The sequence below is a fragment of the Arvicola amphibius genome, chromosome 3, assembly GCF_903992535.2.
Source record: "Arvicola amphibius chromosome 3, mArvAmp1.2, whole genome shotgun sequence".
NCBI classification, from domain to species: domain Eukaryota; kingdom Metazoa; phylum Chordata; class Mammalia; order Rodentia; family Cricetidae; genus Arvicola; species Arvicola amphibius.
The window spans coordinates 122,536,556-122,550,746 of record NC_052049.1 but is presented as its reverse complement, the minus strand read 5'-3'; the positions used below and the strand labels follow the sequence as shown (position 1 = coordinate 122,550,746).

Below are 14,191 nucleotides of genomic sequence, written 5' to 3'. Positions count from 1 at the left end.
CCTCTGTGGGCTCCTGCATACAGGTGGTGCACATAAACTTACGCAGGCACACATACACACTTAAAATAATCTTAAAACAAAACCAACTCCTTCATGGCAGGTTATGTTGGCACATTTTTATACTCCTAATTCTTGGGAAGCTAAGGTGGAGGCGGGAGGATCATGAGTTCAGGACAAACTGTGGCTATGTAGTGAGAACCCTGTCTCAAGCAGTGCACCCCCCAATAAAAATTTACAAATAACCAAAACAAACAAGCCCACCACTATGTATATGTTTGACATTTTCTTTACCCACTTGTCTGTTGACAGACATCTCAGCCGCCTCCAGACCTTGGTCAGTGTGAGCAGCGCTGCGCAGACATGATGTGCAGGCGCCTGTCTGTTCTATGCTGACTTAGATGCCTTTTGTGCCGGCTGCCAGCGGTCGGAGGGGTTAGGAAATAACCACGATAGTCCTTTTATAATTACCCAGTTTTAATACAAGGGGAGATAAGGGAACTTACAGAACCAAGGGTCCAGCGGAGCAGAAGGTACGCGGGGGAGAGCAAAGAACGGGGCTCCTTCCGGTGCCCCGATCCTATTTAAGGGGAATGCTACTCCGCTGGGGCAGCCACGCCCCTGAACGCAGGGATTGGGCCAGCTGCCCCAACAGCCTTTGGCTGTATGCTCAGGAGTTAGAGTTTAAGTTTTACTTTTTGCAATGAATTCCTTTGGAAATTTAGTGAAGTGCCCTTTTTAACCTTCACAGTGTGATGATTTTTAAAACTGTAACGTAGAATGCTTAACATTACAAAGGAAATAAGCCATTAAAACACAGCTTCAAAATATTTAAAGTATATTTGTGATAGTATACATGCTTCTAAATAAATGCATTTAATAACATTTAAAATATTGACTGTTTGCATTTAATTGTGTTACCTGGAATTCAAGTTTCTGTGTCTTTTCAAGGCAAAAGCTTGGGCTTCCTAAGATCACTGAATTCACTCATGACTAGCTGAGTTAATCTCAAGTGGCAAACTATCCAGCTTTACTGTTTTGTGGTTCAGTAACTGCTTGGCACAGAGGTAGTTGCTCAAGAGTTGCAAGAACATAATAAGAAAACTACCACTTTGTAGACAAGATTACAGTCATGTGCAGGTTAGCACTGGTTCCCATCACTGAGGATTTCTAAGTAAAATGTGTGGAAATGTTTTGAGATGTACAGCAACTCTCATGTGGTATGAGAATATTTGTGATCTCGAAGACAAAATTACATGGATTGCTAACACTGCTTTCCTTTGAAGCATTCCTTCAAATAACAGTTGTGGAAATGGAGGAGTGATTTTCTTCTTGGATTTTAGTTTATGTGTGTCTCTAGAAATGCATATTGAGATGAGGATTCACATAATATGTAGTTAATATGGGAGCTGTCTTAGTCTCTTTACTGCTGCTATGATAAACTACTCCGATCTAGCAACTTTAGGGGAGAAGGTTAGTTTGGGCTGCAGTTAGAGTTACAGGCCATCATAGTGATGCTGTCACAGTGGCAGAAGCTTTCAATGACAGGTCATATTGCACCCTTTGTCAAGAAGCAGAGAGGGACAAATGCACGCTGCTTCTCAGCTCCCTTTCTTCATTTAATGTACTCTAGGATCCTAGCCAGGGAATATTTCTGCCCACAGTGGGCAGGTGTTGCACCTCACTTAATGCAGTCCAGTTACTCTTCCAGAGGCATGCCCTGAGGCCCATCTCCCAGGTCATTCTAGAGATTGCCACCTTGACAGTTGACAAGTCCTCACATGGGAAAGATCAGATAAAATACACTTCATTGAAGTTGATACTCGCGGAGCATGGCATTGTGCCCTTAAGTGTATATTCACCGACTTAAGTCCCTGGGTACCCTGAGAGTCAGCTTTATTTTTGTATGTTGTATTCTATATACATATTCTTCAAAAATTTAAAATTTTTCATACAGTATATTTTGATCATATTTTTCTCCTCCCCCAACTCTTTCCAGATCCTTTCTACCTCCTTGCCCACCCAAATTCATGTCTTAATAGATATTTTTTAACACATCAGTAATTGACTGAGGACCAGCAAGGGTAGAGTACTGCTTCTTAGCACTCAGCCAACTCCAGGGAGACTTGAGAAATAGAGATATAGGTAGAAGTTTTCAGTTGAAACTGACATACCAGAGTGCTAAGGCCTGATGGGTACAGTTGCTAGGTCAATAGCCAAATTATATTGAGTTTTGTCTGTTTGATCTTTGGGAAGAGCGCCTCAGGCTATGCACCCCTGGTCTAGAAGCTGGGCATTTTACATTTGTGTTTGACATTTAGTAATTTTCATGATTTTTGTGAATGTCTAGACTGTAGTGGAATATTATTTTAAGATGTGTTACATTTGTTTATGCCGTGGAACATTTGTTTCAATGATGCAAAGATTTGTTGCATTCTTTTATGTTAAATTTGCTTATCTCTGTGAAGCTGTGATAATTTGCTTGTCTAAACTGATGGTCTAATAAAAAGCTGAACGACCAATAGTAAGGCAGGAGAAAGGATAAATGGGGCTGATAGACAAAGAGAATAAATAGGAGAAAAGGGCAAAGGGGAAGCAGAAATGAGAAGAGAAAGAGGAAGATGTCTTGGGCCATACAGCCAGTCATGGAGTAAGAATGAAGTACAGAAGAAAGAAAAGGAAAAAGCTTAAGGCAAAAGATAGACGGGATAATTTAAGAAAAGCTGGCTAGAAACAAGTCAAAGCTAAGGCTGGACATTTATAACAAAGAGTAGACTATGTGTGCGATTAATTTGGGAGCTGGGTGACACCCCCCCCCCCAAGCTAAAAGTAAAAAGAGCAAAAGAACCAATAACCAACTACTTTAGACAAAGGTAGTTTATTTTTTCCATTTATCTGTCTATATATCTAAGGGTCCTATATAATTTATTGAAAAGTTTCTCTTTCCCTTGCTCTGTGGAGCTACTTTTGTCATAAAATTAAATGTCTACATTTCTGTGTCTCTGTGTTTCTGGGTTCCTCTCTACAGTGAGTTCTTTCCTTGTACTTGTACTACTGTCTTTATTGCTATGTTTTTAAAACAACTCTTGATATTTAGTGAAGCAAGCCCTCTCCATCTCATTTGCTAGGCATGGTGTTGCATGCCATTATATCCCAGCATTCAAGAGGCAGAGACAGGCATGTATCTAAGAGGTAGAACTAGCCTGGACTACCCAGTGAGTTCTCCCTTAGTCCAATCAGGGCTACATAGTGAGACCCTGTAATGAAAAAAAATCAGCTCATTTAATTTAAGCCTGGCATGGAGGTATTACTCCTAATCCTGCTAGTGTTAATCCTAATGGTGGGAAGGCTGAGCCAGGAGGATGCTTATTCTCAATACAAACTTTCCTCATTTTATTGTAGCTGTCAGGAAAATGGCTTAGAGTTCATTTCAATAAGCAGGATAACAGAAACACTGCTTAGTCTCAGTGTTTCCCTGTCCTCGTGAAACTAAGAAAGTGTTTTTTTACTCATTGTCTACATGGGTTTTTTCTTCATTTTCAGTTGAGTGCACTCACCAGCACCTCCCTAATTGTCATCAGAGACTTCCTGTTGCTGAATCCTGTGGTTAATTTTTACTTAACCTATAAGCATGAATCAACATAATTAGTTACTTCTTTTTTTAAAGGCTTACTTTTAAAAGAGTGCGTTGAACTTACAAGAAAACTGAGGAAGGTACAGAGAAATCTCAGATTCGCCCCTCTCAGCACGCACATCTTTCCCCACTGTCCACATTCTACAGAGTGGGACGTTTATTTCAGTTGATGAACTTGCACCGCAGCTGTTGGCACCCACAGTTAGGGCTTTATCTTAGGACTCACTCTATGTCCATGCAGTGGGTCTGATAAGTTTATAGCACATGGATCTACATATTGTAGTGTTGTGCAGTGTCTTCACTGCCTTAGAAGTAGCTGTCCTCTGTCTGTAATTCTGATTGCCCTTTAGAGTTTTTATATGTTATTTCTGCAACTTTGAGGGGCATTTTTTTTTGAGACAAGGTCCCATGGATCTCAAGTTTATTTCCTGTGTAGCTGAGGACGGTTTTCTAGTCCTTTTGCCTCTCTCTCAAGAGTACCCAGGTTCATTTTGTGGACCTTTCCTCTAACTTTGCTCGTTCTCTTAGTTTACAGATGCTATCTTTTAGATGCTGATGACAAGTTTCTGTCTATCCTGCCAAACTCCCTTGATTCCTTCATCTGCACCCATGTTATTATCCTTGTGACTCTCCTTTAAGATATATTTATAGTCTAAAAGCTACTTACTAGCTTTTTAGAGCTACAATGAGCCCACCCAGATAAATCCTGTGTTCTTCTTGATTGCCTCCATGTTATAGTCAGATGAAAGCCACCATTATATATCACTTCTCATATTTAGAACTTTAATATAGTAATTCTTCAAGATTTTATTGTATTCCTCTATTTTCTTTTTAAAAACTTAAGCCAAAAAGATCAGGAGTGTGTACTTTTAATCCTAGTACTGAGAAGCCTAAAGTAGGGACTTTCTATGAGCATCAGGTCATCCTGAGCTACATAGTGAGACCCTGTCTCAACACTCCCTGGTATTAAGAAAAAGAAAGAAAGAAAAAATACATAATGATATCAGGTCATTTTTAAGCTTTCCTTTTCATTCTGAAAAGCCAGAGGCTTTCTTTATAATGGCCCACATACATACTGTACTATTTAGGTCCAGTGATCATTCCTACAGTTGTATTTCCTGTTATTTCATCCCTTGTAGACCAGACTCCAGCTAGCTTGGCTTCATTGTTCATGCACAGGTTAGACATATGCACACATAGCGTTGCTGCATTTGTGCTCTCAGCCTTCTATTCCCAGATGTTTACATGGCTTTTCCCTTTTACTTGTGATGTCACCTTTTCAGCAAGGCTTCTTTAAGCAACCCTTTATAAGTAGTACCCCACCTTCCAATATAGTCTTCATTCCCTTTGTCTGCCTTAATTTTGTCCATAATGTTTATTATTAAGAGTCTTTATTTGCTTTCTTTTACTGTGTAACAAATCACTACACATGCAGCAGCTACTGCCACACATTATTATCTCAACTCTTTGGATTAGGAATCTTGGCGTGGGATGGCTGGGTGCTCTGATGAGGGGTATGAATGGCTCTGATAAAGACATCTTATAGTCTGGGTTCTCACCTGGAGGCCTAACTAGGGAGAATCAGCTTCCAGGCTCACACCAGTAGCCAGTAGGCAGACTTGATTTCTTTGCAACTGCCTGACTGAAGGGATAGCTTTCTTCTGGCTTTTGGATGAGGTCTCCCCCAGATCCTCAGGCTGCCCAAAGCCCTTTGCCAGATGGGCTTCTTCTCTCTCCACTCCCAAATAGTCAAAATATCCAAACAATTCCCTAAGTGGCAAGCAGGTGGTCAGAGGAAACGAGCAGTCACGGCTGAACAAATGATACAGCTAGAGCAATACACTGGGAGGAAAAATGATACAGCCAGAGCAATACACTGGGAGGAAAAACGATACAGCCAGAGCAATACACTGGGAGGAAAAATGATACAGCCAGAGCAATACACGGGGAGGAAAAATGCCGAAGCTAGATTGAAGAAACAAAACCCTGGAGAGTTTGACAAGCTTGTTTAGTCACTTAAGAATAATAAAAAGGTATTATTTTCTGTATAGAACATAGAGATTTATAGAGAATTAAAAATAACAATTCAAAAGGATGAGTTAAGCTGGGCCGTGGTGGCGCACGCCTTTAATCCCAGCACTTGAGAGGCAGAAGCAAGCGGATCTCTGTGAGTTTGAGGCCAGCCTGGTCTACAAGAGCTAGTTCCAGGACAGCTAGGACTGTTACACAGGGAAACCCTGTCTCAAAACAACAACAACAACAACAACAACAACAAAAAGGATGAGTTAATAAAGGAAAATCATAGAAAAAATAATTTGAAAAATAGTATAATTCAGATTTTTTTTTCTTAAATTTACTTATTTTTGTATGTATATAATACAAAAATTATATTTTTTTGTTGGTTGGGGAGCTCATGTGTGTGCCAGTCAGTGTATGCAGAGGACAAGTTTTTGGAATTGATTCTCTACTTCTGTCATGTGAGTCCTAAGAATAGAACTCATTGAGATCCAGTTGCCTCAGCCTCCCAAGGGCTGAAATTGAAGGTGCATGACACCATACTTGGCAGAAAGTTGGCTTCTTGATAAGTCTTCTTGATAAATATGGAGATAATCAAATGTAATGATTACTGCTTTTGAAATATTAAAATTGTATAGCAGACGAATCAAGAATGGTACATTTGAGTTGGGGTTTCAGTGGCAGAGCACTTTGTTGAGTGTGTGTAGCCTCTGAGTCCTGTAGGGTGTTTTTTTTTAAGTTAATTAATTGTGTAGACCAATTGGCCTTTAACTCTCAAATATCTCTTTGCCTCTACTTCTTGAGTGCAGAGATTAAAGTTGTACATGACCATTCCTGGTGATATGTTTTTATTTATTTATTTATTTATTTTTTTTACCTTTTTTGGTTTTTCAAGACAGTTTCTTGGTAGCTTTGGAGCCTGTCCTGGAACTAGCTCTTTAGACCAGGCTGGCCTCATACTTATATATTTACCTGCCTCTGCTTCCCGAGTGCTGGGATTAAAGGTGTGCACCACCACCACCACCACCCAGCATTCGTTTTTATTTTTTGAGACAAGATCTGACATAACTCAGACAGGCTTCAAACTCACATGTAACTGAGGATGACCTTGATTCCTGGTTCCTCTACCTCCCCAAACCTGAGATTACAGGTCTATGCCACCATACCAGGTTGGGTATACAGTCTTTTGACAGAGTTATTGGCACTATTTTACTTATAGTATTGGGCACTAAACCTAGGACTTTGTACATGCAAGGTAATCCTACCACTGAACTATATCCTCAGCCCTTTCCCCATTTAAAGATATTTTTGAGATTCAGAGAGATGGCTCAGCAGGTAAGGGCATTTGCCATCAAGACTGACAACTTGAATTTGATTCCTCGGACCTATGTGGATGAAGGAGAAAACGAACTTCTATAAATTGTCCTTTGTTCTCTACTTGCTTGCTATGGTGTATGTGTGTGCCCACTCACAGGCACACTTGAACACATATACACACAAATAAATGATAAGATGTAATAAAAAATTTAAAAAATTGTCTTGAGACAAGGTCTTAGTTGCTAAAACTGGGGTTGAACTTGTGATCTTCCAGCCTTATCTTTCCCTGTAGCTGGGTTGACTTGGCCATGCCTCTAGGCTTTCCCACTTAGCACTGTACAGTTTGCTAAAAACCTGTGTATGATAATCAGATTCGTTATTGGAATGTCTTTTTGAATTCTCATCATTAATGAATCTGAAAGATGCTTTTGTCCTTTGTGTAGGAATAATTCACAAGACTAAAGCTCCTCAAGGTTCTCCACTTTGGTTATATATTCAAAAACAAAATATCTCTGTCTTTGAATTTTTATTGCACACAGCCTTAGCAGATTGCTGAGACTTTTTCTTGTTTAGTCATATTTCACTTCTCTAGAGAACTGTTAATTATTCTTATGGAATGATAAAATTATTTTATTGGTAAATAGCCTTTGAAGGTTAGTTAGCAAATGTGTCAGAATTTAAAAAGATTATTCCTCAGGTTTTTGAAAAGATGAAGTATTAATTAAGATTCTCTTGAGAAAAAGAACAGAAATTGACTTTGGAAGGCTGGGCAGCTTTTGTCCCTACTTCCCATCTGTTCTGTTGATAAATCTGGCTTTCTGTGCTTGATGAAAGGATGGGGGTTCATGGATGTCCCAGAGAAGAGAGCACTTCCTGCTACTCTGCAGCACATGCTGACAGGACTTCAGATCAGCCCTCATGGGGCTCCGATCCAATTACTTTCCAGATTTTGAATATTATTGGATACTTTTGCTGATAATCCATTTCTTATAAATGTGCAATTAAATTTTTCTTGGGCTTAAGGGTATTTGGAATTTTTATCTGAGCTTAAATAAAATCTTATTTATTCATGAGCCATTTCTACTTATAAGGTACTTGATTAGATCTTTTCTTTTTAAATAGTCTCTTAGTATGTAATCCAAGCTAGTCTCTAATTCATCCAGACTCAGTCTTCCCAGTGCTGGTCTCTCTCTCTCTCTCTCTCTCTCTCTCTCTCTCTCTCTCTCTCTCTCTCTCTCTCTCTCTCTCTCTCTCTCATTACCATGACTGACTTTAAGGTCTTTTTAAGAGTACTGTAATTTTTCATCTACTATAATTTAACTTAGCCACACAATTTTTTTTAAAAATTTATTTTGTTTTGTGCTTGGGATGGTACCCAAGGTGTTATGTTAGTTAGGCAGATGCTGTTATCACAGAGCTATATCCCTACCTCAGACAACTCTTAGTGAACATTAGTTCTCATTTTAATTCTGTTGATAAAAATGAATATATGAATCTTGTCATCTTTTTTCCTTTTAAAATTAACTTACTGAGATAATTTAAGTAAGTATGTATTTAACTGCATCTTTCAATGAAATTTAAAGCCCCATGCATTCTTCTTATTTAACCTGAGCTCACATGAAAAGGTGGGTGTGGCTGCATGAGCCTGTGATCCCAGCATTTTGTGGGAGGAGACAGGTGTGTCCCAAGAGCTTGCTGACCAGCCATACAAGCCAGAATGGTGGGCTTCCCATTTCATGAGAGACCTGCTTCAAGGTGATAAAGTACAGAATGATAGAGGAAGGTACCTGAGTCCTTTGGGGTCCTCTTCTGCCTCCATGTGTTTGTACATAGGTGCATGCACATGCATACTCAGTGTGGATTTAACACACACACACACACACACACACACGCGCACACACATCACATGACAAAATAGGTGCTGTTGTCACACCTGCAAGTACTATAAGAATGGAAATGATGTTTACAGTTTTCTTTATTTACTGCTTGTTTTATATTTTTTTGTTGGTGGTGGTAGTGGGTTTTTGTTTGTTTAGTTTGTTTTTGGTTTTTGTGTTTTTTTTTCCTTTTGAGACAGGGTTTCTCTGTGTTCTGTTGGTTGTCATGGAACTTGATTGCTCTGTAGGCCAAACTGGTGTCGAAATCACAGTTATTCACCTGACTTTGCCTCCTGAATGAGTGATGGGATTAAAAGTATACCACCATCACTTGGCTTCTTTTGTGATTTTTTACATTGTTATTTTTTAAAGTTTTTAAGATTTATTTTATTTATTTATTTATTTAACTAAACTCATTGGCCCATTAGTTCAGGCCTCTCTCTCTCTCTCTCTCTCTCTCTCTCTCTCTCTCTCTCTCTCTCTCTCTCTCTCTCTCTGTCTCTCTCTTTTGGTTTTTTGAGACAGGGTTTCTCTGTAGCTTTGGAGCCTGTCCTAGAACTAGCTCTTGTAGACCAGGCCGGCCTCGAACTCACAGAGATCCACCTGCCTCTGCCTCGCGAGTGCTGGGATTAAAGGCGTGCGCCACCACCACCTGCTCTTACTAACTCTTATAACTTATATTAGCCCATTATTCTTGTCTATGTTAGTGACATGGCTCAGTACCTTTTTCAGTGAGGCAGTTACATCTTGCTTCTTCTGTGGCTGGGCCAGGACTGCAGACCAACCTTTTCTCTTCAAGATTTATTTTATTTTATTTTATGAGTTTTTATCTGAATGCATATATTTGCACTACCTGCATGCCTGGTGCCCATAGAAGTCAGAAGAAGGTATTGGATCCCTTAAAAATGGAGTTACAGATGGTTGTGAACTGCCATATGGGTGCTGGGAATTGAACTTAGGCCCCCTGTAAGAACAACAAATGCTCTTAACTGCTAGGCCAACTCTCCAGCCCTTGTCTTTAATCTTTATTTTTTTTCTTTATTTTTTATTTTATGTGTGTGTGTTTTAAAGAGTTGTAAAAAGGAAAGTAAAGAAAAATATTAAGTAAAGAAAGCATATTATAAAGTAAAGAAAACACTTTGTGTTTACAAAGAATAATTGTAGCCATATACCTATGTGATTTATGAAGCGTGCTTGTTTACTGCCATCTATTTGTCCCTGTAGAAAAGATTTGCTGATTTTTAATTTAGAGTAGGAAATAATCTGTATTTAAGATGCGTTTTAGGCTGGAGAGATGGCTCAGTAATTAAGAGCTTTGCTTGTTCTTCCAAAGGTCCTGAGTTCAATTTCCAGCAACCACATGGTGGCTCACAACCATGTGTAATGAGATTTGGTGCCCTCTTCTGGCCTGCAGGGATACATGCAGGCAGAATACCATATACATAATAAATAAATTAAATAATAAAAAAGACGAGTTTCACCCTTGCAGATACCTTAAAACAGGAAAGAATAACACTGACTGATAGATAATTTGTCATCTTTTTTATCCTTCCTTATATCCAATGGACTAGTTTCTGCCTTCCAGGCATCTGCAGATCTTAATTTAGCATTAGTCTCTGCTTGAAAAATGCCAGTACACACAGAAGACTGATGAGGAATAAGTCCCCCTCCCCCTTTTTCCTTTTGTTTATTTGAAACAGGGTTTCTCTGTGGCTTTGGAGCCTGTCCTGGAACTAGCTCTTGTAGACGATGATGGCCTTGAACTCACAGAGATCCTCTGCCTCTGCCTCCCGGAGTGCTGGGATTAAAGGCATGTGTGACCATCTCTGGCCATTTATTTTTTAAAGTAATAAAATATTATTTTAGTTTTTGTTTTGTATGTTGTTTACATATTGTGTTTTAAAGATTTTCTTGTTTTAGAAATCACACTACCACATTTTGAATTGTATATGTACAAATTAGTTTTACATGGCTCTGTCTTTTGCAGGATGACTGTCTTCTGAAAGTATGGTACCCTATGACTGGTTGGAAGTCTTCAATCATACCTCAGGATCACCATGAAGTGAAAAGGAGACAGGCATCTACTCAGTTTTCCTTTGTTTACTTGGCACATCCTCGAGCAGTGACAGGTTTCTCATGGCGTAAAACTAGCAAGTATATGCCCAGGTTGGATACATGTTTCATAAAACACTAACTTGTAGTTTTTATGTTTATAGGATAGTGAAAATGGAATCTTCACTGTATTGGTATGTAGTGATTAACAGTATAGACTGAAATGAAGCTGTCTGGATTCAGGGTTTACTGCTGTGACCTTGTGAATAAATTTCTTAAGTTCTTTCTCAGTTTTTCACTGTTGAATGAGGGTAGTAATAATACTATCTCAGAGATCAGTAAGGCAGATGTGCTTGTTGACATGAAGTATTTAGTACAGGTCATAGCCCATATTATTTGCCCAGGCAACATGAACTGCTATTGTGAGTAGTAACATTAGTGGTAGAAGATTCTGAAAAGGATATTTTTGCTAGTAAATTGGAAAGTACACATTGAGGAAAAGGAACAAACTCATTAATAAAGTGCATGGTTGTGAGATTATGATTCATAGTGAATAAACTGGGTAGGTTGCACCTTTCTGATGCTAGGGTTACCCATAGGACCTTCTCAGAGCTTTTAACAAAGGGTTTTTGTTGACATAAATAGTTCACTTTCCTTAATGTTAATATTGCATGCATGTGTATTTGTGTGTGTGTTGAGATGGTGTCGTGCTAACTAGAGCTAGAACATATGTGGCTGAAGTATTTATTGTTTTGATTAGTCACTTTTTTATAACTGTGAAGCACTGGTTCTGAGACTTCCCAAATATATTAGAATCTGCAGATACTCAAGTCCTTTATATAAAATGGTGCATTATTTACATGTAACCTACACATATCTTCCCATGTACTTATCTGGGTTATTTACAATAACTCTTTTTTTATTGCTTTATAAATAATACCATTCAAAATTTTCACTTCCTCCTCTCCTCCAATTTCCCTCCCGCTTCCCCACTCACTCTTTCTCCCTTCCCTTCCAGTCCTAAGAGAGGGCAGGGTACCCTGCCCTGTGGGAAGTCCAAGGCCCTCCCCACTCCATCCAGGCTTAGGAAGGTATGCTTCTAAATAGACTAGGATCCCAAACAGCCAGTACATGCAGTAAAGACAAATCCCAGTGCCATTATCCTTGGCTTCTCAGTCGACCCCAATTGTCAGCCACATTCAGAGGGTCCAGTTTGATCACATGCTCATTCAGTCCCAGTTCAGCTGGCTTTGGTGAGCTCCCATTAGATCAGGCACACTGTCTCAGTGGGTGGACCAACCCTTTGCGGTCCTGACTTCCTTGCTCATATTCTCTCTCCTGCTCTTCAACTGGACCTTGGGAGCTCAGTCCAGTGCTCCAATGTGGGTCTCTTTCTCTATCTGCCAATGTTGCCGGACGAAGGTTCTATGGTAATATTGAAGATAGTCATCAGTCTGACTATGGGACAAGGCCAGTTCAGGCACCCTCTCCTCCACTGCTCAGGGTCCTAGCTGGGGACATCCCCATGGACACCTGGGAACCTCTCTAGAGCCAAGCCTCTTGCCAACCCCAAAATGGCTCCCTTAATTAATATGTCTTCTTCCCTGCTTCCATATCCGTCCTTCCTCCATCTCAACCATCCCACTCCCCCAAGCTCTCCCAAACCCTCCCCTTCTCCCTTCTTTCTCCCCTTCTCCCCTTCCCCCACTCCTACAATAACTCCTACATAACATCTCATAGATGCTATGTAATTTCTTTTTTTCTTTTACTTTTATTGGTAGAGGAAAATATCACGAGAAAGCTTGTAAATTTTCAGTGTAGATGCATTTTTTTTCCAAAAAATATTTTTGATATGCAGTTGGCTGAGTCCACAGTTTTGGAACCATCTGTTTGGAGGTTTAATTATGTAAAATTTCCCTCATTGTTATGATATCTCTTAAAGGTATTCAAAAGATTAAATAAACTGCAAACAGCACATACAGGCAATTTCCATATTGTATGTAGAAATTGAAGAGCACAGTTGGCTGCTAAGAAGCTTGCTTAGGAAGGCTTATTCATTTGCTAAAAGTATCTCAGAGCAGTTTATACATGACAGAAATGGCACATTCTATGGAGATAACATGGGGAACTCATCTGTCTTTGGAGTCCAAATGAAAGGTTTATTTGATTCATTCAAAAGATACTGAATCCTGAATTCCAAATGCCAAAGACTGAAGTCCACAGCCTTGCTAAAGGAGCATCTCCTTTTGAACCTTTGTTTTATTTAATGCCCTTTGTACAAATATGTGGTAGTCATACAGTAACTAATAAGACAGCTTACATTTGCGCTTAAAAGGTTCATTTTAAGTTATTTACATCTATTGTAAACATTTGAGAAATAATTTTTAAACTTTTGACTAAGTTGGATTCTGTGTAAGCAGTTTTTAAAGTACTTAGTTATTAATATTTTTTATTTTGTGTGTATTTCGCCTGTACACATATCTGTGCGTCACATGCTTGCAGTGCTTAGAGAGGCCAAAGAGAATGTCAGATCCCCTTGAATTGGAGTTACAAATAGTTTTGAGCCATTATTTGGGTGTTGGGACTGAACCTTGGTCTGTGGAAGTACTGCTGCAAGTACCCTTTGCCATTAAGACATTTTTTTTCAGTCCCAAAATCTATTTATTTTTAATGTGTATATATGTTTGCCTAAATGTGTGTATGTACACCACACCCTGCCAGAAAACATTGGAACCCCTGGAACCAGGGTTATGGGTGGTTGTGAACTGCCGTGTGGGTACTGGGATTGAATGCTGGTCTGCTTTAACCAGAAGCAAGGACTCTTTAACCGCTGAATAATCTTTCCAGCTCCATAAGCATTTGTTTTTGAGACGGGTTTTCCAGTAGTCCTGGAACTAGATCTGTAGACCAGGCTGGCCTTAAACTCACAGAGATCCCTGCCTTTGCCTCCCAAGTGCTGGGATTAAAGGCGTGTGCCACCACCGCCCCAGCTTCCATAAGCAATTTTTATAAAGAGACTATAATTTAGTTTGTAGAGCATTTGCCTGGTGTGCCCAGGGTCCTGGATCCAGCCCAAACAGAAACAGACATTCAGACAGACACACACATAACACATGCATGCATGTGCACAAGTCAGGGGAGGGCAGAACAAGGATGGGAAGATGATTTCTTTGTTCTTTTATAATAAGCATTTAATGTATTCCTGGTGTTTGATGTTACACCTTTAAGTTAATAACTTTGATTGACGGTTTGTAATGATAGCCTTCTTACAGCTGCATTAAGAAGAGGCTTATTTGTT

At 39.5% G+C, this 14,191-nt stretch overlaps 1 protein-coding gene across 4 annotated transcripts in view; it reads left to right on the top strand.

The window, feature by feature from the left end:
* Positions 1-14,191, top strand: part of Dmxl2 (Dmx like 2) — a 130,630-nt gene that overhangs the window by 27,236 nt on the left and 89,203 nt on the right. For all 4 annotated transcript variants that reach the window (XM_038324524.2, XM_038324523.2, XM_038324522.2 and 1 more), the window contains exon 7: positions 10,829-11,007. In XM_038324524.2, coding sequence (XP_038180452.1) covers positions 10,829-11,007 — 179 coding nt within the window. The remainder of the gene's footprint in view (positions 1-10,828; positions 11,008-14,191) is intronic.